This window comes from Lathyrus oleraceus, chromosome 6 (genome assembly GCF_024323335.1).
Source record: "Lathyrus oleraceus cultivar Zhongwan6 chromosome 6, CAAS_Psat_ZW6_1.0, whole genome shotgun sequence".
Classification (NCBI taxonomy): Eukaryota; Viridiplantae; Streptophyta; class Magnoliopsida; order Fabales; family Fabaceae; genus Lathyrus; species Lathyrus oleraceus.
In genome coordinates, this window is record NC_066584.1 from 63,016,000 (window position 1) to 63,040,823 (window position 24,824).

Here is a 24,824-nt window from a genome sequence, read left to right on the forward strand (position 1 = left end):
TCACTTAGGATTAACAAGGATCAATGGAATTTCTACTGAGCTTCAACATGATAAAAATGGAGGATGAAAGCTAGGGCTTGAGTCAAATTTAGTGTGAGAGGAAAACAATAAAATATGGGGAAATATGATAAAATGACACAAAATCCTAACACGAGCAAGCAAACACACATACACATGCAAAAGGAATCAAAACGTTCAATCACCTATTAAATGCACCTATACAAGATAGATGTATAATTTACACAAGCGAAGAACCTCAAACATTAGTTTCAAAGAACCTCAAACATTAGTTTCAAATTTCAATTGCCTCACACATGCATGCTAAAGCCCCCGCAGGTACAAACGAGGGAATCAATGAAAAATGTCAAAATATGATTCCACATAATTCCAAACACATATAATCGCACATATTTTGCACACTGATTCAAATTAAAAATTTCATTTTTCAGCCATGGAATTTTAATTCTCATAATCATAAAACTCTATATTTTCCAACAACATGATCAATCACTTTTACATAAACCCATATTAATTGACATTGCAACACTCTTAAATGTAATTTAAATTTTACTAGCATAAATGGTTAAAGTTACGTCGTTGATGTCCTTTGACGATGAACCATCTAGATGATTAGTCTTTGTTACTCATTTAGTCAAATATTTATAATATTTATAACAATTATAATGATTATATATATATATATATATATATATATATATATATATATATATATATATATATATATATATATATATATATATATATATATATATATATATATATATATATATATATATATATATATATATATATATATATATATATATATCTTTCGATCGTGTTTCCGATGATTGAGTTATAAAAACCATAAAATTATAGTATTTCACCAACAATCAAATATGTATTCATAATTCCAATCTCATACACTTGCAAACATAATATTTGCTACCCTAATTGATTGTCAGGTCACATCATAGGCCATTAACATAGTATAAATACAATCATATATGTATATTTATCAGCGTGCATTCAACCAATTTTATTCATTCAGGTGCAAGGCATGTGTTAATGGCTGACACTCCTTCAATTTTCATAACCTATTTACTCACTATATCGAACAATAGTTCATAAACTACATACAAATGACAGTCACGACCTACTTGATAAACCTATTATGATACTATTAATGCAATTCCTTAAACTCAAATTCTAAACAAATAAGAAAATGTAATAGTTTTGAAAAAATATCACATATGTTTCAGTATACAAATTTCTTCATTAAAACAACTTAAAAGATCACATTTAAGTCACAATAAGACATAAATTTTTACTAAACTAAAGATATTGTATAATATTACCAAACTTAATTATTTCAAAGAATTGGTTTCCAAAATAACTAAGAAAAAGTTCATTTTTTAAATCAATAAACTATGAAATAATTTTAAAGATACGCGTGAAAAATCATGAAATATACTGGGAATATACACATGAATTCTTTCCTCTAAAATAAGAAAAATTATTTCAAAAAATTATAATCCAAAAAAAGTTATTACTTATTTAATACTAAGAGATAGTTATCAAATTTCAGAAAAAATAATATCATTAATATAAGTAAAAGTATTAAGAATAATAAAATATAAATAAATTAATATGTGACTAGCGATTATTATAGTAGTTACAAATAAATTAATTTGTGTTTTTGAAAAATCAAACTATTGAATTTGGATATCTAAACTATATTATTCGGTCTCAAATAAACATACGACTCTAAAACTCTATGGTCTAAGATACAAGACTCAAGAATGATATTGTCTCACTTCTTATATAAAATGTATAACTTGTTCATCTTTAAGTATTTCTTATTCTCTCAACTCATTTATTATATTAGGTATAGAATGACTTTGATAGCAAAATACATTTTATATTTATATTCATCATGAACAACGATCACAAAAAAAAATATTTATCATTGAGAATATATCTAGTTACAAAGAATGTGCACGATAAACTTTGAAAATTGTATATAAAACACTATATACGATATCTCTTCCTCCGATCAATCCACTATCATTATGAAATTTAATTACATTATTTTAAAATTCGACCAACCGACTCTCAAATGATATTTAAATAATATTATCATATGAGAATTTGTACATGTTTTGGTCTATAACATAAAACCAACCTAAAAAAGAACAAGCTTGAACAAAGGTGGTGGTATATAGTTGTGTATCCATGATTTTGAGTAAGAGAATGCAACAAATCTAAATAATACTTATCTTAAATTATCAATCATCCTATTTTAATAATTTGAAGTTGTCAACTACAATTTTGGAATCTAACTCAAAATTTATATGAGACTAACTAAACTTTAGGATCTAAAAATTTGCATGTCAAAGTCTCAAAAGATTCTCCCTCCCTAATCAAGACTACATGATGAATCTAAATAGTTTTTGCTTGCAACTAAATAGTTTTTGCCAAAAAGGATGACAAAGCCCAAGCAAGACCCATACAATTTTAAAATCCATAATAATAAAAAATTCAACCAAAATCACAATAATACCCTTAAAATAATAACAACAAATTAGAAAATAAATTAATAATTAAAATTGCAACAATTAACACGGCTTATTATCTTCTTACAATGAAATTTTTATTTATTTAATATAGGGTAGAAGATAGATTGAAGAGCGAAGACTGCGAAGGAAGTGGGTAACAAAACACAAACACATTAACAGAAGAAGCATAGTAGTCATTATAGCAAAAGGCAAAGTGTTCGTTGGTCTGATTCTAAAAAGCTGCACGAAAGTAAAATCGATTTCGAAATCCATTTTTCTGATTCTAAAAAGCTGACTACAGTCAACACAGCCAAAAGCATCACAAATGGGTTCGGGAAGCAGAAGCTATTCTGCGAATCCTAGCGATTACAAGCTTCTAGAGGAAGTAGGTTATGGTGCAAGCGCAACCGTTTATCACGCAGTTTACCTCCCTTACAACGAAGAAGTAGCTGTGAAATCTCTCGATCTAGATCGATGCAACTCCAATTTCGACGATATTCGAAAGGAAGCGCAGATCATGAGCTTAATTGATCACCGTAACGTTGTTAAATCGTATTGTTCGTTCGTTGTTGATCATAAGCTTTGGGTTATTATGCCTTTCATGGCGCAGGGTTCTTGTTTGCATCTAATGAAAGCTGCTTATCCTGATGGACTTGAAGAAGATGCTATTGGATCCATTCTTAAAGAAACTCTTAAGGCGTTGGATTATCTTCATCAGCACGGCCACATTCATCGTGATGTTAAGGCTGGTAATATTTTGCTTGATACTAATGGTGAAGTCAAACTTTCTGACTTCGGTGTTTCCGCTTCTATGTTTGATACTGGTGATCGTCAGCGTTCGAGAAATACTTTCGTTGGTACTCCTTGCTGGTACTGGTTTTGCTTCATTATTCATTTTATGTGATTGCTGTATTGTTTTGTTGTTTGTTTTGATTATTCACTGCTTATGCATATTATGTGATTTGATTGAATATTGTTTTTGCTATTGGTTTTGAAGGATGGCGCCAGAGGTGCTGCAACCTGGTACTGGTTATAATTTCAAGGCTGATATTTGGTCTTTTGGAATTACGGCACTTGAGTTGGCTCATGGTCATGCACCTTTCTCTAAGTATCCTCCAATGAAGGTATTTATCTATCTATTTGTGTGAAGGGATAAATGTGGTTGCTGTTCAATTCAACTTTTTGTTATTATTATGTAATTTGAAGAATATAGAATGCTATTGGTGAGGTGAGGGAGATAGTGACTTGCTACTATTAATTGTTCGTGTTATCTGTTTAGGTTTTACTCATGACCATACAGAATGCGCCTCCCGGTCTTGATTACGACCGTGATAAAAAGTTCTCGAAGGTATGCCTTTTCTTTCTGCCTACACGTGTCATTGTTATTTACGTAGGATACTTCTTCGTTATGTGTATTTGTATGTTTGCGGTTTTATTTTGCATGTTTATTAATTATGGCTTTAAGTGATGAGAGTAAAGAGGGATTTCGATATTGAAAAGGTTTCGTAAAAACATTCCACAGCCACGATCGAGGATGCATCTATCATATTTCATTGCGAGTATCTGCACTATTAAGGATTATGATGCAATCTCTACCACGACTGCGATTGGGGATGCATTAGTCATATTTGGTTGCAATTATCTGCAATATCAAGCATAACGACACAATCCCTACTGCGACTGCATATGATTGCGATTATCTGCAATATCAAGCATAACGACACAATCTCTACTGCAACTGCATATGATTGCGATTATCTGCAATATCAAGCATAACGACGCAATCTCTACTGCGACTGCGGCTGGGGCTGCATCAGTCATATTTTATTGTGATTATCTGCAATATCAAGCATAACGACACAATCTCTACTGCGACTGCGGCTGCGGCTGCATCAGTCATATTTTATTGTGATTATCTGCAATATCAAGCATAACGACGCAATCTCTACTGCGGCTGGGGCTGCATCAGTCATATTTGATTGAGAATAACTGCAATATTAAGCATAACGACGCAATCTCTATTGCGACTGCGGCTGTGGCTGCATCAGTCATATTTGATTGCGATTATCTGCAATATCAAGCATAACGACGCAATCTCTACTGCGGCTGGGGCTGCATCAGTCATATTTGGTTGCGAATATCTGCAATATCAAGCATAACGATGCAATCTCTACTACGACTGCGGCGGGGGCTGCATCACTCATATTTGATTGCGATTATCTGCAATATCAAGCATAACGATGCAATATCTACTGCGAATGTGGCTGGGGCTGTACCAGTCGTATTTGACTGCGATTATTGCAATTTCAAGCATAACGACGCAATCTCTGCTGCGACTGCGGCTGTGGCTGCATCAGTTATATTTGATTGCAATTATCTGCAATATCAAGCATAACGACGCAATCTCTACTGCGACTGCGGCTGGGGCTGCATCAGTCATATTTGATTGTGATTATCTGCAATATCAAGCATAACGATGCAATCTCTACTGCAACTGTGGCTGGGGCTGTATCAGTCATATTTGATTGCGATTATCTGCAATTTCAAGCATAACGACGCAATCTCTACTGCGACTGCGGCTGGGGCTGCATCAGTCATATTTGTTTGCGATTCTCTGTCAAGCATAACGATGGAATCTCTACTGCGACTGCAATTGGGGACATATCAGCCATATTTGATTCGTGATTATCTGCAATATTAAGGATAATGACACAATCTTTATTTCGATTGCGATTGGGCACATATTAGTCATATTTGATTTGTGATCATCTGCAATATTAAGGATAATGACACAATTTCTACTCCTACCGTGATTGGGAGACATCATCATATTTGATTGCGTTTATCTATAATATCAAATGATAACGATGCAATCTCTACTGCGAATGCGATTTAAAATGTTGGGTTTTGTTTCTTTATTGAAATTACATTGCGTTGAATTAATAATTAGAGTGGATTGATAGTATTTGTACTTCAATAGGAGCAGTCTAATTAAAGTATTTCTAGCTGTGATCAGTCTTTTAAGAAATGGTTGCAATGTGTCTGGCAAAAGATCAAACATAGAGGCCGTCCATGGACAAGTTACTGAAACACTATTTTTTTTTGAAAAGCTGAAACACTCCTTCTTTGTCATGGATATGTGTGTGTATTTGTGGTTTTACTTTGTTTGTTCATTAATTATGGCTAATAAATAATGAGAGTAAAGAGGGGTTTGGATATAGACATAGTTTAGTAAAACATTCTGCAACCGTGATTTGGTCTGCATCTGTCTTATTTGATTGTGATTTTCTGCAAATGTTATCCAATATCTGCAATTGCGGCGCTATGGCGGGATATACACTGCAGTTGTTGGACTCGCCGCAATGGTAAATATCAGCCGATCTTGCGGATTTTTCTGCCATAATGCTATACAGCGCCACAAAGCGTCTGGTATGGCGGGATTTTGGCTCTCCGCCATGGACCGCCATCCACCACGGACAACATTGATTATCTGCCATATTAAGGATATCAATGCAATCTCTACTACAACCAATGATTAGGGACGCATCAGTCATTTTTTATTGTGATTATCTGCAATATCAAGCTTAAGGATGCAATCTCTATTGTGACTGCAATTTAATACGTTGGATATTGTTTGTATATTGAAACTATAATGTGTTGAATTAATACTTATAGTAGATTAATAGTATTCCTTAAAAAAAAGGAATACTTTAATAGTGACAGTCTAATTAAAGTATTTCCAGTTGTGATCAGTCTTTTAAGGAAATGGTTGCTATGTGCCTGGTAAAAGATCAAACAAAGAGGCCGTCGGTGGACAAGTTACTGAAACACTCCTTCTTCAAACAAGCCAAGCCTCCGGAGCTTTCTGTGAAGAAATTATTTGGTGATTTACCGCCTCTTTGGACTCGTGTAAAAGCCCTCCAGGTTTGATTTCATTCATGCTTCAGTGTCTGTTCTGTAATTCCTCTTGTTCTGTTATGTTTGCATGACTTCAATAAAATGTTGCAGCTTAAAGATGCAGCTCAACTAGCACTGAAGAGAATGCCTTCTGCAGAACAAGAAGCAATATCTCAGGTAAAGCTGATATGCAATTTTTATTTGTCATTGAAAGTAGTCTTTTTTTTCCCGGTGGTTCCTGCAAGCATTTTCATGTAGGGGTTGATACATGCTAAGTTTGTCATTGTACTTTTCTTTCTCTTGATACTGGTGTCTTTCACTACTGGAAATTTTGTTGCAGAGCTTATTCCTGTCTGGTTGTTAGATACAGTAGACCTTTGGTTGGTTTTCCTAGAATTAGTTGTCAATTTGATCCAAAAAGAAAGAGCTACCAATTTCTGGATATATATATATATATATATATATATATATATATATATATATATATATATATATATATATATATATATATATATATATATATATATATATATATATATATATATATATATATATATATATATATATATATTAATTTACAAATCATAATAATAATCATGATTGTAGACTCATTTGGCTTTGCGGTGAAAGTTTGCTACTTTGGTAAAAGCTTTCACAAAGAGCCATTCTACAAAAAGCTCTGTTATAAAGAATTTTTTTTTGCAAAATATCCAGTTTTTTTTTTGCTTATTTTTAACACAAGTTTTTCTTTTTCTTTTTCCCTTTTGCTTTCACTTAAAGCCCTATATTTTTTTTTGGCCAAACACCTGAAAAAGAATTAACAGACAAACAAATAAAGTACTTTTCTTAACTAAATGCATCTTTTGCTTACAAAGGGGATGGATTTTAGGCTATTGGTCTCAATTCTAACAATGTTTTTGGTTTTCAAGTGTGATAAAGAGATAACCATCTTTTGAAAGTTTGACATTTTAAAGCTGTGGAAAGTATAGGTTGAAGTGTATGTTTTTCTTGCAGAAAAGAGAATACAACATCGTTGCTTTGTAACAATTGAAGTCTAATCTATTTAATTATTTCCCTTTGTAGAGTGAATATAAGCGAGGAGTTAGTGCGTGGAACTTCGATGTTGAAGATTTGAAAGCTCAAGCTTCATTGGTATGAATTATCATGTTTTCATATTATACGTGGTTGCTTTTTCTCTTTGTTTGGTCATAACTAATATCTTATGATTTTACTAGGTGCAGGATGAAGATGATATTGCAGAGATAACGGAAGAAGATGAAAACAAGTTCTTCGGCTCTAACAGGGTTTGTTGAACTAACTTTCTTTATCACAATAATACAACCAGTGTCTTATCTCAAATCTTGTCGAGTGATTTCTTACCATAAAAATAATCTAAGAGAATCTTTGTTAATTGTTATGACAGGATGCAAGTGATTCTCAATCCAGCGTGGACAAGAGACATTCAGATAACTCACAACAAGACGAGTCCACATTACAAGTGGGTGGTAATGACGTACCACAGAGTGATAAAAGAAATGGATTGATTGCTGAGGCAACAGCATCTACTTCAGAAAAGGACGTGGGAACAAGCAAAATTAAAACTCAGGCAGTGAAAGTTGGTAAAACCCAAAGTGGGCCGCTTGTGCCTGGCACAGTGCTTGGTCATTATTTACCCGAAAGAGGACGTCTATTTGAAAGGTATGTTTCGTATTGCATATTATATCATTGTTATTTGTTCTTAAATTGGGTTATATTTGGAAGTTTTAGGGAGTGGAATGAAAATGAAAGGGATATAATAAAATGGAAGGGATGGAAAGTAAAAACATTGTCTTCCCATGTTTGAACAGTAATGCAGGAACAAACAGTATGGTTATGTTAGGAATCTAGAGAAGAGAATGGAAAATTGGTGTAAACAAAGATAAGGAACAATTTTTTTGGATGATTTAAAATATACAGAAAACGGTTCTCCTGGGTTTTCTCTCCCAGCAGGGCCTTTACTCAGTTCACTCAATGCGGCCAAATCTGAATGATACCGATACCTGTACTCTAACATTAACTGATTTTCCAATTTGTTGTCCAAACAATAACACCCTCTTGAATTTCAACGTTGTCGTCAAAGTTGCAATTTGGAAATTGGAAATCTAGAAAGCTATACTCAATCTTGTCTGTCCATTCTGATATACGTTGCTCAAAGAACAGTAAGAGACTATACTATTCTGTCAGCTTAGGCTTGACCCTTGCCATAAGAGATTATTATTCTGTCAGCTTAGGCCCGACCTTTGCCATAATGTCCAAATATGAGCTTGGTTGGCAGAAGCTTCCTTTTACCTTACCTTACCTAACAAGTTCATTACTAAAACCATTTTGGACCCGCTCAAGGTTCAAACCCTCTGTTCAGAATGTCAATTCCGTCCGTCCCCCTTTCTCCTCCTCTAGAACCCACTTCTTTGCACCAGTGGGATGATCTCTTAGGTACAAACACCTGTCCGTGTAGGCTGGCGTCTGTCAGCTTTGGTTGTGGTGGCCGATGGGGGCATAGCCGAATTTTTAATAACTTGAATCTCTGTAGTGGCTGTACAAAAACTTTGATCTGGGAGCGAAGCCAGTAGACTAACTGGGCTAAAAACCTAGTTTTTTTTGCCACCAAGCGGTACTTTCATCAAATGTATACTTAGAACTGAATTAATAAACTTCTAAAATACTTCAAAGGGAGATCTAACAGTGAGAAAAATTAGCTAAACAAGGCTTGACTGTAGCTTGTATTTTTTGATAGCTTGATCTACCCTAAAAAAACTATGGTCAAGCTTCATATTACTACTATTAAACATGTTAAACCCGGCTTTAAATTTTTCCTTTTTAAATTAATAAGCCATGCTTAAATAGCCTCCCCCCTCTCAAAATCAACATTATTTCAGTCTGACCGGCCATCGACTCGGTCGGGTACCATGTCCGTGGGATACTGATTGAAAAAGTGACTAACTTGCTGAACCACATGAACCAATATATGTTAAATAGGTAAAATTTATATGAAAGAAATGTATATATAATATAGTTAGAAGTTCACTATTTAAAGTCTACCTTTCTGGAGAATCCTCTTGTTCACTTTTAGCTTTATTGATTGTTTATAAGTATACTATGTAACTAGTTTAATTTGAAGTTAAAATAAATAAAGCAACATTTATTGTGTCCAATTGGTCATTTTATGCTTACTGGTGATTGCGGTGTCCTTGCTCTAGTTTAATTTGCAATGCTTTGCTACTTTTAGGTTTGAGAATGAGAGTCAGTTATCAGGTGAGAAAAGTAACCGTGATATACGACGTGCTCCAAGCTTTAGTGGTCCATTGATGCTTCCTAATCGTGCTTCAGCAAATAGTTTATCGGCCCCAATAAAATCCTCTGGAGGTATTTCAATTATCATTTGCATTGTAAGCTATGTTTGCAAGGTCTGGTATTTCTCGAACCAGTCCTGTTATGCTCATGGTTTTAATTTTGTTTCACCAACTCTTAGGATTCCGAGATTCCTCAGATGATAAATCTAAGGCTAACCTAGTGCAAATTAAAGGGCGGTTCTCAGTGACATCAGAAAACTTAGATCTCGTGAAGGTATATTTTTTTTCTTCCAATAGTTGATTAGTCCTTATCTACAACTTTAACTGACTTCATTTGTTGCACAGGATATTCCTGTAAGTTCAGTTTCACGCCGATCTTCGCAGGTTTGTTGTTGGTTTAATTGATTATTGTCAATTATTTGTGTTCTTTGCCCTCTCATTTGATATTCTCTTCCTGTTACATGACATATAGGATTCTTCACCACTGAAGAAATCTGCCAGTGTTGGTGATTGGATGGCGGATTTCAAACAACAAATGGTTTGTAACTTCCCATTTGTTCTAAAGCTAGCTTTCTTATTTATCATATTTTTGTGAATATTGGCGTCTTTGGTTGGTTAAAGAGTGTCTAGGATGTTTTATTAATTATTGTATTTGTTTGATATATAATGCTCGTCTGTCTTTCGCTGGATGTATTTCTTTTCAGCCAATTGGAGTTGGACAGTCTTCCAATGATTCTGCCAATGTGAATATTCCCGCATCTGTTATTGTGCCTCACCTTCACAATCTTTACCAGCAGACGTCTATTCAACAGGTGGGGAAACTGATTTCCATTGGATAATTGATTATGTAACCTAACAAATTTATAATCTTATCGGAGAGTTGTTTCATTCCAGGATCTTATAATGAGTCTGTTGAATAGCTTGCAAACTGCTGAGGCAAATGATGGTGAGTGAAAGGTTTTCCGTTATGTTTGAGGATACTATTTTTCTGTATAACATTGATTACATGACGAGTGCACTTAATATTTTCAGCTTCTCAGAATGGAAAGTTGCCACCAATACCTCGCAATTCAGAGAATAATGGCAGTGTAAGCAAATTTTCATTTCATGTAGCCCCAAATTCCAATACTAAATTTCTTTTTATAGGTTCTTTAACCAATGCCCTTATGACACTTGTTAACATGACCCATATTTTTAACTATTGCAAATGTCAATATTTGGCCAAGCACTTGTCAGCTCTGTTGTGGTGACATAACCCACACATAGTAAAACATGTTTTCAAGAGCTTATTTTTCCGAACGTTTTATAGGTTGAGACAGCAGCTTCAGAGAGAGAACAACTTCTGCTGGCCAAAATTTCAGAACTTCAGTCTCGGTTAGTTATAAGTTTGTAATACACTTTTTCAGTAACCCTTTTGCTTTGACTTCAAAACGCTCACCTGGTTCTTCTGTTTTGTGTTGACAGTGTGAGCAGTTTGACAGATGAACTTACTTCTGAGAAGTTAAAACACATGCAGGTAAGTTACTCCACAAGTTTTTATGATTCATTGGGCCCGTTTGTTTTGGCTTTTTTTAAAAATGATTTTTATAGTGTTACATATTTTAATATAAAAAAAATTTACAAAGAAACTTTTCATAAAAGCTTCAAATGAAAATTTGGTTTGAATAGTTATTCTTAAAATGTTATTTTACGTATTTCATCATTTTATCGAAACTTTTTTTAGATATCAAAATTTTAAAAAGTCACTTAATTTTGAAGCTATTTCAAATAGTTTTTCATAAAAATCATTTTTAAGATACAACTTTTTGAAAAAATTGTGATTTTGACTATGTTTTGATCTTCAATAATGTATATTTATGTTATAGAATGAACAATTCAATCTTTTAATTTATAAAAAACAAATTTACAAAAACTTATAATATTTCGAAAAATATTTTTGTAGAATCCATTTTCAAAAATACAAAGAAAAAATCCATTTTCTTAAAGCTAAAACAAACTGCCCCATCATACTTGATTTTTCTTCAGCCTTTTTTTGGGTTTATCATGCTTGCATAACATATATGTGATGTGACGTCCAACTTGGAGAATTTTGGTTAAAACCTAACTAATAGGTTAACATTATATGAAAATTTAGTTTTATAATACAATACATCTTTATTACATTTATTATTTTGGTGTTAAATACTTTATTAAAAACTATATAAAGTTATGGTTCTTAAATAAAATTAATAATGATTTCATTAATTAATATTGTATAAAAGATTAAAAGTTTTTTTTCTAATTATAGAAAACCTCGGTATACAGATAATTTATCATATTCTTCTACGTAGTTTTTTTATCATTGTTAAAAAAATTTGATTTAACTTGAAAGTGATTTATATTTTATACTATATTGTATTATAACCTATGAAGCACAGACATCTTAAAAAAAACCCGACACAGACACGCCTTTTTTTCAGAGGTGTCGGTGCTACATAGATTATAACAACATTATTTTGCAGCTATCAAACACAATATATGAAAAGAGTGATCATATCTAAATCATATATACCTTTTATTGCTCACTCGTCCTATCTATAATTATCTTGTTGTGTTCAAGGCCATGAAAGGCCACCCTAATGAACAATTTGGTTATCCCTTTCCTCAGTTGCAACAACAGGTAGCTGCTGTCCATAGCCAGGAGCAAAACGGAGAAAGAGAGGAAGGTGCATGAATGTGGATAATAATGATAGTGTTTAGTGAAGTGTACACCCAGCTGTGATGATAAATTATAAGTTGTACTCCATTCTCTCTCTCTCCCCCCCCTCCCCCTCTCTCTATCTCTCTCTTTGCTGAAGGGTCTCTGCTCTTTGCATGTTGATGGTCGATAAGAGTCATGTATCTTCTCCTGTCCAGCTTGCCTAAACAATCTGAAAGCGAGGCAAGTGAAAAATGAGCAAAATGACCTGTCAAGGTTAACCTCATTATTTATTTCATTCAAGATTCAGATGTATATAATCTTCTCTTTTGCTGTATCACACTGCAATCGACTATGGTTGGTTGCAGATTAATTAGGAGTTGAAGTTACAGAGACACAACCCCAAGGGAAAAGTAATATCTCTCTACATATTATGTTGTTTATAAATTATATATTATTATTACTATATCTTATTTGAGCTTGTATAGGTTTATTGTATTCTACCTACCGAATAATAACAGGTTTTTGTACCAATTGAATCAATGTAGTCAAATGTTTTTCAACTCTTCAAATTAAGTGTGTCTGCTTTCATGTTGAAGTGTACTATTATAATTGGTTTTGCTCTTGTTAAACGTGATTAGTTACAAGCGTTTGATTTTGTGATGCGAAATTGATTTTGCGTTCAACGCGAAGTCTTCATTCTTTTTTTGGTTCTCTGTTATTGATTAAGTTTTGTTGCCTCTGCTCTTAATTTTAGTTTTTCGTTTCTTCAAGACCACACTCTTTGTTTTCAAGATGATAAGGTTTCAATGTTTTTGTTTTCATCTTCCATCACATTTGTTTCCCATTGGTTCGATTGTTTTGATCTCTGCAAAATTGTGATTATATTTAGTCAAGTTCCTTTTGTTTGTTGATTCCAAATTGTTTTTAAGTAGTTGCTGGTACTTTGGAATTTCAATTTAGGTTTTTCATCATCTCGTTATGAGCTGGTCTTGTCAATTTGGTATAGAATCTTTAAGTGGTTAGGGTGACAGGTCATTTATTTCTAATGATTTTATGGTGTGTTTATTTCTAATGATTCTATGGTGGTTTTTTTGAGTCTTTTCTTTCTTTAAATAGCAAGATTAAGTATATGAATGATTATCTTTTAATTTGACGAATTGCAATTTGGTCAATTTGAAAAGTCCACAATGATGCCATTTTAACATTTAATGGAGTGACAAAATTAGCCAATAACGTTGAGAGTATTTCTTTTTGTTTGTTTTGGTAATTGTTTCTTAATAGATCATGAGTGAACTCTTGCATTTTTATTGATTGACTTTGTAATCCTATCATTTAGTTGATTGGGTGTTTGTCTTGGTTTTGAGGTTGGGGTTGATATTTGTTAGAGAATCGGGTATGATAATCCTGGATAACTTCGAAGAATCGTGTTCGTACACTTTCCGAACAAAGTATTTCGACCCTATTCTTGCCTGGGTTCACGAAATCTTTGTGGGGATAATTCTTGAAGAACAATTTGTTTCTGGCAAAGAGAAATGTTCAGGAATGTAGAGAGAAAGTTTGGTTTCGTTATCTCTTTTAAACTGAGGCCAAATGACTCCTTATATAGGAGATCAATAACAGAAACCGAAAAGACGCAACTGTTCAGAAACGGTTACGTCGGTTGGGAAAGGGTTCAACTGTTCAAAAGAAAATTTCGAACGGGCCGCTGCCCCGCACCCCGCCAGGGGCTTCGCCCCTTGGAACCCCGTTTCAATTATTCGCATTCAATTATACGTTGGCTCGACGAGCGTGCACTCCGCACTACCCCTAACTCGTTTCCAAGCTTTAACGCATAATTGCATCGGCCTATAGTAAATCACATTACTACTAAAATACATTGATGATACTAAAATCACCAACAAATCCCCCCCATTTTAGTGTAATCCTTGATTTACTTAGTATATACAATAATATATACAAGGGTATAACACACAGGTATAACGATCAAACAAATGCATAAATGAAAATATCTTGCGATTGAATTTTCATCTTAGTACAAATACTCGAAAATCGGGGTGTCATCGCGATTGAACCCGTCAATCTATTTGAGTGTCTGAAGATATAGTACACATATGTTTCTTACAATACTCTACTATTCATACTTAACACTTTACAAGCCATGTGTCCTTATCCATTAATAAGCATATAGGAAGCCAAGTCCAAGCTTCTTGAAGCGACAAAACTTCATGCTCACATAGGTGATTCTTTTAATCTTGCACCTGCATTTTCCAAAAGAACCATTAAGAAGATATAATTCAACCTAGCCCATCACTTGCAGGTCTGAGCACATACCTTGGGAAGATAAACACAATTGCTCCAATCTCTAACTATGATCTTTCCACATTGAATTCTGCTTCTAATGTTATATTAGAAGGGAATTGGGTATACCATAGCTAATAGATTTAAATGGACTTTAATCCCATCCCAATTACCGACTTCTTCACTAAGTCTCTAGCTAACCCCTTCGTCAAGTGGTCAGCTAAGTTTTGTTGCGACCGAACAAACTCAATAGATATCACCCCATTCATGATTAATTCCCTAATCATACTATGTCTAACACCCAAATGTCTAGACTTTTCATTGTATATTTGACTATAAGCTTTAGCCATTGTGGCAGTACTATCACAACGGATAGAAATTGGTGATATCGGTTTAGGCCATATCGGAATCTCATATACCAAATTCCTTAGCCATTCCGCTTCTTTACCAGCAACAGCTAATGCTACAAACTCAGATTCCATTGTGGAACCAGTTATACATGTTTGCTTCTTGGAAGCCCATGAGATGGAACCTCCCCCAAGCAAGAACACCCATCCACTTGTAGAGGATGAATCTTCAGCATTATTTATCCAACTAGCATCCGAATAACCCTCTAACACCGAAGGAAATCCCATATATGACAATCCATAATTCATTGTACCCTTCAAGTACTTGAATACCCTAGTTATCGCATGCCAATGATGTCTACTAGGATTACTAGTAAATCTGCTCAACTTTCCAACCGCATAAGCAATATCCGGTCTAGTGCTAATCATAGCATACATCAAAGAGCCTATAGCTTTTGAATATTCGAGTTGATCCACAGGTTTACCTGTATTTGGCATAAGCTTTTCTCCCGGATCCATGGGAGTACTTATTGGAGAACAACTTTCATAATTGAACTTCTTGAGTATTTTCTCAATGTAATGAGATTGCGTAATTACAATCCCCTTATTCTCCCGTTTAATCTTAATACCAAGAATAACGTCCGCTTCTCCCATATCCTTCATGGAGAACTTTGATGACAAGAAATTCTTCGTTTTATCAACTTGATTTTGGTCGGTGCCAAAGATCAACATGTCATCAACATATAAACAAATGAAAACTCCTTTACCGGAAGTATCAAATTTGCTATATACACATTTGTCAGCTTGGTTTAGAATGAAACCATTAGACAAAACAACCTCATCAAACTTTTGATGCCACTGCTTCGGAGCTTGTTTCAGCCCATACAACGACTTAACTAGCTTACACACTTTATGCTCATTACCAGGCATTACAAATCCTTCAGGTTGCTTCATATACACTTCTTCCTCCAAATCACCATTCAGAAATGCTTTTTTGACATCCATTTGATGAATCACTAGATTATGAATAGCCGCCAAGGCAATCAACAATCTAATAGTAGTGATACGGGCAACAGGAGCATAGGTATCGAAATAATCAATCCCTTCCTTTTGTCTGAAGCCTTGGATAACTAATCTAGCTTTAAACTTGTCAATTGTACCATCGACTTTCATCTTCTTTTTGAAGATCCATTTGCAACCCAATGGTTTGCAACCTGGTGGTAAATCAGATAATACCCAAGTATTATTTTCCATGATAGAACCAATCTCTTCGTCAATTGCTTCTTTCCAAAAAGCAGAATCTCGAGATTTCACAGCTTCATCATACGTTCTTGGATCCTCCTCTATACTATAGCAATAATAGTATTGAGTGTCAATCTGATCCTTTGATCCCTCAACTAAATATAGTTGAAAATCAGATCCATAAGATCTAGATTTTCTAGCTCTTTTGCTCCTACGGGGTTCAAGTGTCTCACTTGGCACATCATTTGAATGATCATCCCTTAGAGATTCATCTGAATTAGGTATAGAGTCCTTTGGTCTAGGTATAGAAGAGAAACAATTCTCATCAAATATGGCATCTCTCGATTCTATAATCGTGTTAATAGAAATCGAGTCATTAGGTTCTATAACATAAAACCTATAGGCCTTGGAGTGCTCAGCATATCCAACAAAGATGCAAGCTACACCCTTTTCACCCAAAGTTTTCCTTTTTGGGTCCGGGAGTCTAACCACGGCCCTACAACCCCAAACACGTAGAAATGTTAAGTTGGGTCGTTTCTTATACCAAAGTTCATATGGGGTAGTCTTGTTCCTTTTATTAGGAACCCTATTTAACAAATAGCAAGCCGTTAACATAGCTTCTCCCCAAAACCCTTCACTCAAACCAAGTAAGATAGCATGGCATTCACCATTTCCTTAAGCACTCTATTTTTCCTTTCAGCCACACCATTTTGTTGAGGTGTATAAGGTGCCGTAATCTCATGAATGATTCCTACGGATTGGAAAAATACAGGATCCTAATATTCACCACCTCTATCTGTACGTAATGTTTTAATCAACACATTCTGTTGCACTTCAACTTCAGTTTTATAAATTTTGAATTTATCTAAGGATTCGTCCTTAGCGTGCAGCAAATAAACATAGCAGAATCTAGATGCATCATCTATGAAAGTGACAAAATATTTTTTATGTCCTAATGATGGAGTAGCATACAAATCACATAAATCACTATGTATCAACTCAAGAATGACAAATTTCCTTGTTATACCTTTAAAAGGTTGCCTAGTGATCTTTGTTAACATGCAAGTTTTACAATTTTCTACATTTTTATCAAAAACAGGAATTAAATCATCCTTACACATTTCATGCATTCTTTTATAATGTACGTGTCCTAGACGAGCATGCCATAACGATGAATTGATAACATTCGAAGAGGACATAAATACAGAACCAGAATCATTAGGAACTCCATTCAAATTCATCATAAATATACCATTATTATAATATCCAAATCCTACAAACACACCAGACTTCGATAAAACATATTTATCGGATTCACACACTTGCTTGTATCCAAGCTTATTTAATACAGGACCAGAAATTAAATTCTTACGTAGTTTAGGAACATACAAAACATTAAACAAAGTAATAGTCTTTCCAGAACTGAATTCTAGCACCATGTTTCCTTTGCCTTCAATGGGATCGAAGTGATCATCTCCCATGTAGAGGACATAACCATCTTCCACTGGAACAAGAGTCTTGAACCAGAAACGATCCTTGCAAACATGTGTTGTAGCGCCAGAATCAATCCACCACGCGATAACATCATCCTTGGTTTTCGGATTGGTCCTTAGACCCCTTTCCTGAACCACTTGCATTCGCGTTATCATGCTTTTTGCCGGAACGACAATCCTTCTTGAAGTGGCCTGTTTTGCCACACTTCCAGCATTCTAGTTTCAATTTCTTGTTAGCACCGAAACTGCCCTTATTGTTCTTGAAAGCACGCTTCTTTCCTTTGTTTTTGTTGTTACCGTTCTTACCACCCTCTTCGACCATATTAACTGAGGGTCCAACAATTTCTTTGCCTTTTCCTTTGTCATCCTCCTGCGCTCTTAGAGATTCTTCTATGCGCAAGTGACTTCCAAGTTGGATCAAAGACAATTCATCTTTTCCATGCTTCAGATTGTGTTTGAAATCCTTCCACGAAGGAGGCAACTTGTCTATGATGCTTGAGACAGATATTGTTTCATCCATCTTCAATCCGGAGGAGTTCATTGAATTGTTCCATGACAGACCTCGATTCAACCATTTTGTAATTGTTGAAATCGGTTACCAGGAACTTTTTACTGGATGAGTCCTCTGCCATGTACTTGGATTCGAGACAATCCCACAATTCCTTTGCAGATTCTATGTTTTGATAAATATCAAATAAGGGATCAGACATACCGTTAAGAATGTGCCCTCTGCATATGTAGTCGTCGTTCTCCCATTTTGATCTGCGTCTCAGATTTTCAACCGTGTCTTCCTCCAGAAGTTCTGGAATCGGTGTAGACAGGACGTGCACCACCTTCAACGTTGTCAACATGAAATGCATCTTCTTCTGCCAACGCCTGAAGTCTTGTCCCTGAAACTTGTCCAATTTTCCAAAGTTTGTAGTCATCTCCTTGATGGTGCTTCCTCCAGCCATGATTATCAGAAACTACTTTGTTCGTTTGTTAGAGAATCGGGTATGATAATCCTGGATAACTTCGAAGAATCGTGTTCGTACACTTTTCGAACAAAGTATTTCGACCCTATTCTTGCCTGGGTTCACGAAATCTTTGTGGGGATAATTCTTGAAGAACAATTTGTTTCTGGAAAAGAGAAATGTTCAGGAATGTAGAGAGAAAGTTTGGTTTCGTTATCTCTTTTAAACTGAGGCCAAATGACTCCTTATATAGGAGATCAATAACAGAAACCGAAAAGACGCAACTGTTCAGAAACGGTTACGTCGGTTGGGAAAGGGTTCAACTGTTCAAAAGAAAATTTCGAACGGGCCGCTGCCCCGCACCTCGCCAGGGGCTTCGCCCCTTGGAACCCCGTTTCAATTATTCGCATTCAATTATACGTTGGCTCGACGAGCGTGCACTCTGCACTACCCTTAACTCGTTTCCAAGCTTTAACGCATAATTGCATCGGCCTATAGTAAATCACATTACTACTAAAATACATTGATGATACTAAAATCACCAATAATATTCCATTTTTTTGGATGCTCTTTTGATGTGATATGATATGTTGATGATGAATTTGATGATTTGAGACCTAATATGTTGCAAGTGAGGTGGATCTTAAGTATGTTGAGTCTTTACGTGAGAGAATCCTTTGACTAGGAGTGTGTGGCGTGTTTGTTTTTGTTGTGTGTTATTCTTTTGTTATTTCCTTTTGTTTGTAGTTGTCTTCTTGACATTTCTTATACTTTATGTCCATCTTTTGTTGTAATTCACTATTTTTAATATATTATTATTTTCCATTAGAAAAAAGAAAACAATGACTATTGGATCAGATCTGTGTTGCATCTATCAACTTGTTATTTCATGGAGACCTAAAGTTTTTGGAGATGGGTAAATCTTCAAAGTTTTTGGTCCAAATTTTTTTATGCCAATATATTTGATATAAGACATTACTTTTTTCACTTCTTGAGGTGCTAGTTCACCACTGTGAAAAGTCATAAAAATCTAGATTTCAGAGATGCATTTTCAGACGTATCTAAAAAATGTGTTCAGAGATGCACCTTCATAATCACCCTTAATTCAAAATATCGAATATTATGCTTAATGAGTTATAGGAAGACGCATCTCCAGACGAATTTTAATTCTTATACCTCATGTCAAAACCATCCCCCTTCCTTCTTCATTTGTTACATTTTTACAAACTCTTCAAAGAGCTCTGAGCAAGATTCAAGTGTTCAATTATTCAAGCTTTAACATGACTTCAACTGTAATGTAATCAATTCTAGTATATTCCATTCACTCCATTCAAGTTTCGCATAATAACTCTCAATCAGTAAGTTTCTTATTTTCTTTTTACTTTTGAGTTGTGATCCATGTATTAGATAAAATAGGTTGTTTAAAATGCATTAGTTTGTAGTTACATTCAAAATAGGAACTTTGTTTAGACATGCATACGAATTTGTTGGTGTTTAGGGCATTGTCTGCATTTTATGAAATTTTTGCTATCGCATATTTTTACGGAGATACATCTCCGATTTTTTTTGGATTTTTTTGTCTTTCATGTTTTATGGAGATACATCTCTGATTTTTTCTGAATTTTTTTGCCTTTCTTGTTTTATAGAGATGCATCTTCGAATTCAAAGAGACGTCATCTTTCCAGATCCCTCATGGTGAGATGCCCATTACCTTCGATGATGTCTCATGCCTTATGCATCTTCCGAATAGGGGAAGATTACTAAACAATTCTCTAACAAACAAATTCGAGACACTTGAATTGATGGAAAACTATTTGGTAGCTGACTCAGGTGAGGCCCAACAAGAGCTTGATGCCACGAGAGGCGCTCATGCCCGATTCTCATACATAGATGAACTATACAAATACCACCTGATTGTAGAAATGGAGGACGAAGGTGATGACGAGCATGTTTTGTTCCATAGAAAATGCGCATTGAGGTCATACTTCCTATACTTGGTTAGCACGACAATATTTGTGGACAAAAGTGCAACATAAGTCGATGTTGTCTACCTGACATATTTAATTAACTTAGAGTGGATTCACGAGTACAACTGGGGGCCGCGTGTTTGGTTTATATGTACTCCAAACTAGGTGAAACTTGTCTGTGGAAGACAAGATAAATGTACATTGTTTACGGTAATATATTACAACTTTTAGTGTTATTAATATTTTCATAACACTTGTTACTAATATTTTAGATTTAATATTCTTTTTCGTCCCGTATCTTATATCCGGGGTTCACTTTGATCCCTTAACTTAAAAAAAGATCATTTTCGTCCTTCAACTTTTTAAAATGTATCATATTAATCCTTTCATCCAAATGTCACTAACGACGTTTATTTTTGTTGATATGAAAAATGAGAAGAAATGTTCACTTTTGTGACCAATTTAACGAGTAAAAATCGGTCACTAAAAATGGTTTTCTTGATTTTCAATATCTCTTTATCTTCTTCATTAAACCTTGTAACACAAAATTCATCTAACCAATCCTTTCATACGTTTGGTGGTGTTCTAAATTCTCTCTCTCTCTCTCTCTCTCTCTCTATATATATATATATATATATATATATATATAATATATATATATATATATATATATATATATATATTATTTTTATAAAGTTAATCTCATTAAATATCGTGTGTAGCGGGGTATTCGTTACCTTTAGATTTATTGACTAAATCAAAAGTAAATCATACAAATCGAGTCGCCACCGCACTTCTATTTATCCAAAGGAAAGGTTAGAAAGCAAACAAAAACTGAGAAGTTTTATCAGATAAAAAACTAATAAAAATGTCAGAGATCGGGGTAAGGGGGTTGGTTATGCAATGGGAAGGTTTTAAGCACCAAAAACATCCTAGGTACTCCTAGGAAGCCCTTTTCACAATTTGTTGCAAGGTAGGTTGGTATTTGTGAAAAATTATTTGTGCAAACATGATTGGGGAGATGAGAGAAGAATGTACAAATTATTTACAATTTTGTGTTTGAATGGATAAACGCATTGCCTACGTACCATCTTAAAAAAGATAAGGATCAAAACCTCGTAGTTCGGGGTAAAAATCTCAAAACAAGTTGGTGAATTAATTTGTCCAAAAGCCTTAAGGTCTTTTGTTATCAGAGGGAGAAAACTCAACCTAGAACCACAAATCCACCATGTGAGGAGAGCTTTAACATGCTAGTGAGGGGTTAACCCTATAATAAGCATGGAAGTCTTATGGTCCATCACTAAGGATATATGTGAGCATTATATCAACCTCAAGGATAACTCAAACCTAATAGCTAATGTTTATGAAAATGCTTTGGCAAAAAGTGGCCATTGGAACCACAAAAACAATTGAGTGAGTTGTATTTAACAATGAAAAGTATTCACAAAGTATGGTCAAAGTTGACTTAAGGATTCAATACAAAATAAGTGTTATGAAAAGAAGTTTGAAAATCAAAAGCATAGTGCTTAGGTTTCTAATTTGAAAACAAATGTTAATGTTTGCACAAAAGTGTTGGCTTGGGTTAGAGTGGAGGGAAAAAGAAGAATGGCTAAGTCCTAAACATACAAAGATGAAGGAAGAGAAATAAAACCACAATGGAGTTCCATTCTTAAGATCATAGTGATGATCCAAGTAGCTCCCATCCTTTGGAATAGCAAGTAATAATCAAATAACTCAAGCAATCAGGCACACAATCAAGCAAGCTCCTAGGAATCTTCCAATGGCTTTTGTATCTCTGACTTTAGATGCTCATGACAATGGTTCTTCTATTTGTCTCAAGTTGGAATCCCTATCACAAGAACACACAAATCAAAAAGTTACACAATGCAAACAAAGAATGGACAAGAGGGAGTTTAGAAATTGGTCCTTTCAAAGTCCTCTTCAAGATTAAGCATTCTAAAGGCATGAGGCCTAGTTGCTCTTTGACATTTCGTCTTCTTTTATAGCATTCTAAAGACATGAGGCCTAGTTGCTCTTTGACTCCATTTTTCATAGGGAATATCCAAAAGTCTAAGTTCTTTTGTCAATTTGCATTTGGTTCACAACAATCAAAACAAAACATAAGCACAATAATATATACACAATTATGTGCTCAAGTGAGCAAAAGGAAAATTGCATTAACATAAACATGAGCTCAAGTGAGCAAAGGGTAAAAGCAAATGAATTACTGAACAAGATATTAAATTACATTAAAGTAAATTGCAAGAATTAAATGACTTGAATTAAAAGTTAATGGTCAATAGTTAATGTTAGTGTGCCTTAAAGAAATTTAGCGCTATGTTAAACAATCGTAATTGGACTAATGTAGTAGTCACACCTATCTGAGGCCGGTCAATAAAAATATAGGCAACAAACACAAGTTAGAGACCTTGACTAGTAAGCCAAGCTCCTACAACTTGCCATGCCAAAAGAAAAGAAGAGTGATCTTGTATTGATTTAGGTTTTTTGCTTGATCAAAAAGCAACCTATCCTTAATGCAAAGCCATTCACTTGATCTTTGATCAAGATGAATTAGATTTGAATCAAGGAAGGTTAAGCCTCCCATATGTCAAGGCTAACCACCAATCTTTAACTCATTGATCAAAAAGAAAAAGATGAAGAAGGAGATGAATAAGAATATACATGAATTGAAGTTCAAATGGAATAATCAAAGTACATTGACCAAAAATGAATGGAATCAAGGTCAAACAATAGTAAACAAAAGCAAAATGAAACTTAGAAGTCAAGAAACAAATAAAATATTTTTGGTATTTTTGAGAATTAAAATAATACTTAAATTAAAATAAATAATTAAAGGTCAAACTTCAAATCCATTTCAAATCAACTTTGAAAAGTCCAAATGGATCATCCTAAGTTCAACAAGGTCAAACCAAGTTTGACAAAAAATTTCAGCATTTTTAGAAACCAGAAACTATTTTTAAATAATTAAAAATGAATAAAAATAACCTAATTGAACTAAAATCTCAAATAAATCTCAAATCAATTAATAAATTGATGAGAATATTTTTCATAGATTCATCATCATTCAAAGAGGTTAAGAAAATATTTTTGTATTTTTTGAATATTGGAAACTATTTAAAATGAATTAAAAATAACCAGAAAATAGAAAATTCAAAAAATATCAAATGACAAAATAAAAAATATTAAAAATCATTTTCAGAAACTAGAATTAAAAAGGGAAATAATGCAATTGGTCCCATATTTTTTGGAATTAAAATGAAAGAATTATGAATTTTTGAAATAAAAGAAAATAAAAAGAAATTAAATTAGAAAATAGAAAATGGGAAAAGATCTGGCGCGTTGGATTCATTTCATTAAATGACCTAGCACATCAAGTGGCTTACAGGCGCGCGCTCACCAAAGGCATGAGTCAACTGTGCAACATAGTGAATTAATAAAAGTCATAAGAATGGATAGCTGAGATTAGATCTGGAGATTCAATCCAATGGTCCATAATCAATTTGGCAAAGGGACGGTGGTGTACACCACCGTCTTCTCCGGCGAGCTCAAGGATTCCGGCCAGAGTTGCAGGTCAACAAAACTTAACCAAATGAAGCGATCCTCATATCATTGGAAAGCTAGGGTGATGTACATCACCCCCGTGCCATTAGTTTCTCCTCTAGACTCTCATAGAAAGAGAAATCAGAGAGAGAAAATCATGGTGTTCAATCTGAACTTCATGGATTTGCAAAATTAAGAACACAATTCAAATGCCTCTTATGAGAGGACTTCAGACCAGCCAGTAAACACAAGAAAAGAGCTATAATCAGTGAGTTTTGATTGAAAAAAGTTTGAGCATCAACCTTGAAAATGCAGATCTATGGAGCACGATCCTTCACAAATCTTGATTGTAGTATGTTCTTGGGATGGAGATGGAGCAAGGCTAAGGAATTTAAGTCCAATAATGAACCAATGAAGTTGAAAATTGGATCTGAAAAATGAAAATGAAATTGCACAATTCCTTTTGTAGGGTGTGGGGATTCACTTCTGCAGCATCTAA

At 34.3% G+C, this 24,824-nt stretch overlaps 1 protein-coding gene across 2 annotated transcripts; it reads left to right on the forward strand.

Moving 5' to 3' along the window:
* Positions 1–2,659: 2,659 nt before the first annotated feature.
* LOC127091666 (serine/threonine-protein kinase BLUS1) lies at positions 2,660–13,033 on the forward strand. Of its 2 annotated transcripts, none has more exons than XM_051030351.1 (18): positions 2,660–3,428; positions 3,556–3,682; positions 3,838–3,906; positions 6,312–6,482; positions 6,567–6,632; positions 7,539–7,607; positions 7,691–7,759; positions 7,879–8,153; positions 9,721–9,857; positions 9,964–10,058; positions 10,130–10,168; positions 10,257–10,322; positions 10,489–10,596; positions 10,679–10,730; positions 10,817–10,872; positions 11,094–11,158; positions 11,249–11,300; positions 12,432–13,033. In XM_051030351.1, exons 1-18 carry the CDS (start codon positions 2,884–2,886, stop codon positions 12,495–12,497), a joined length of 2,127 nt encoding a protein of 708 aa, XP_050886308.1. In that variant the 5' UTR covers positions 2,660–2,883; the 3' UTR covers positions 12,498–13,033. The 2 variants fall into 2 exon arrangements, with proteins under 2 accessions (XP_050886308.1, XP_050886309.1); XM_051030352.1 differs by having other exon boundaries at positions 7,697–7,759.
* Positions 13,034–24,824: the final 11,791 nt, after the last annotated feature.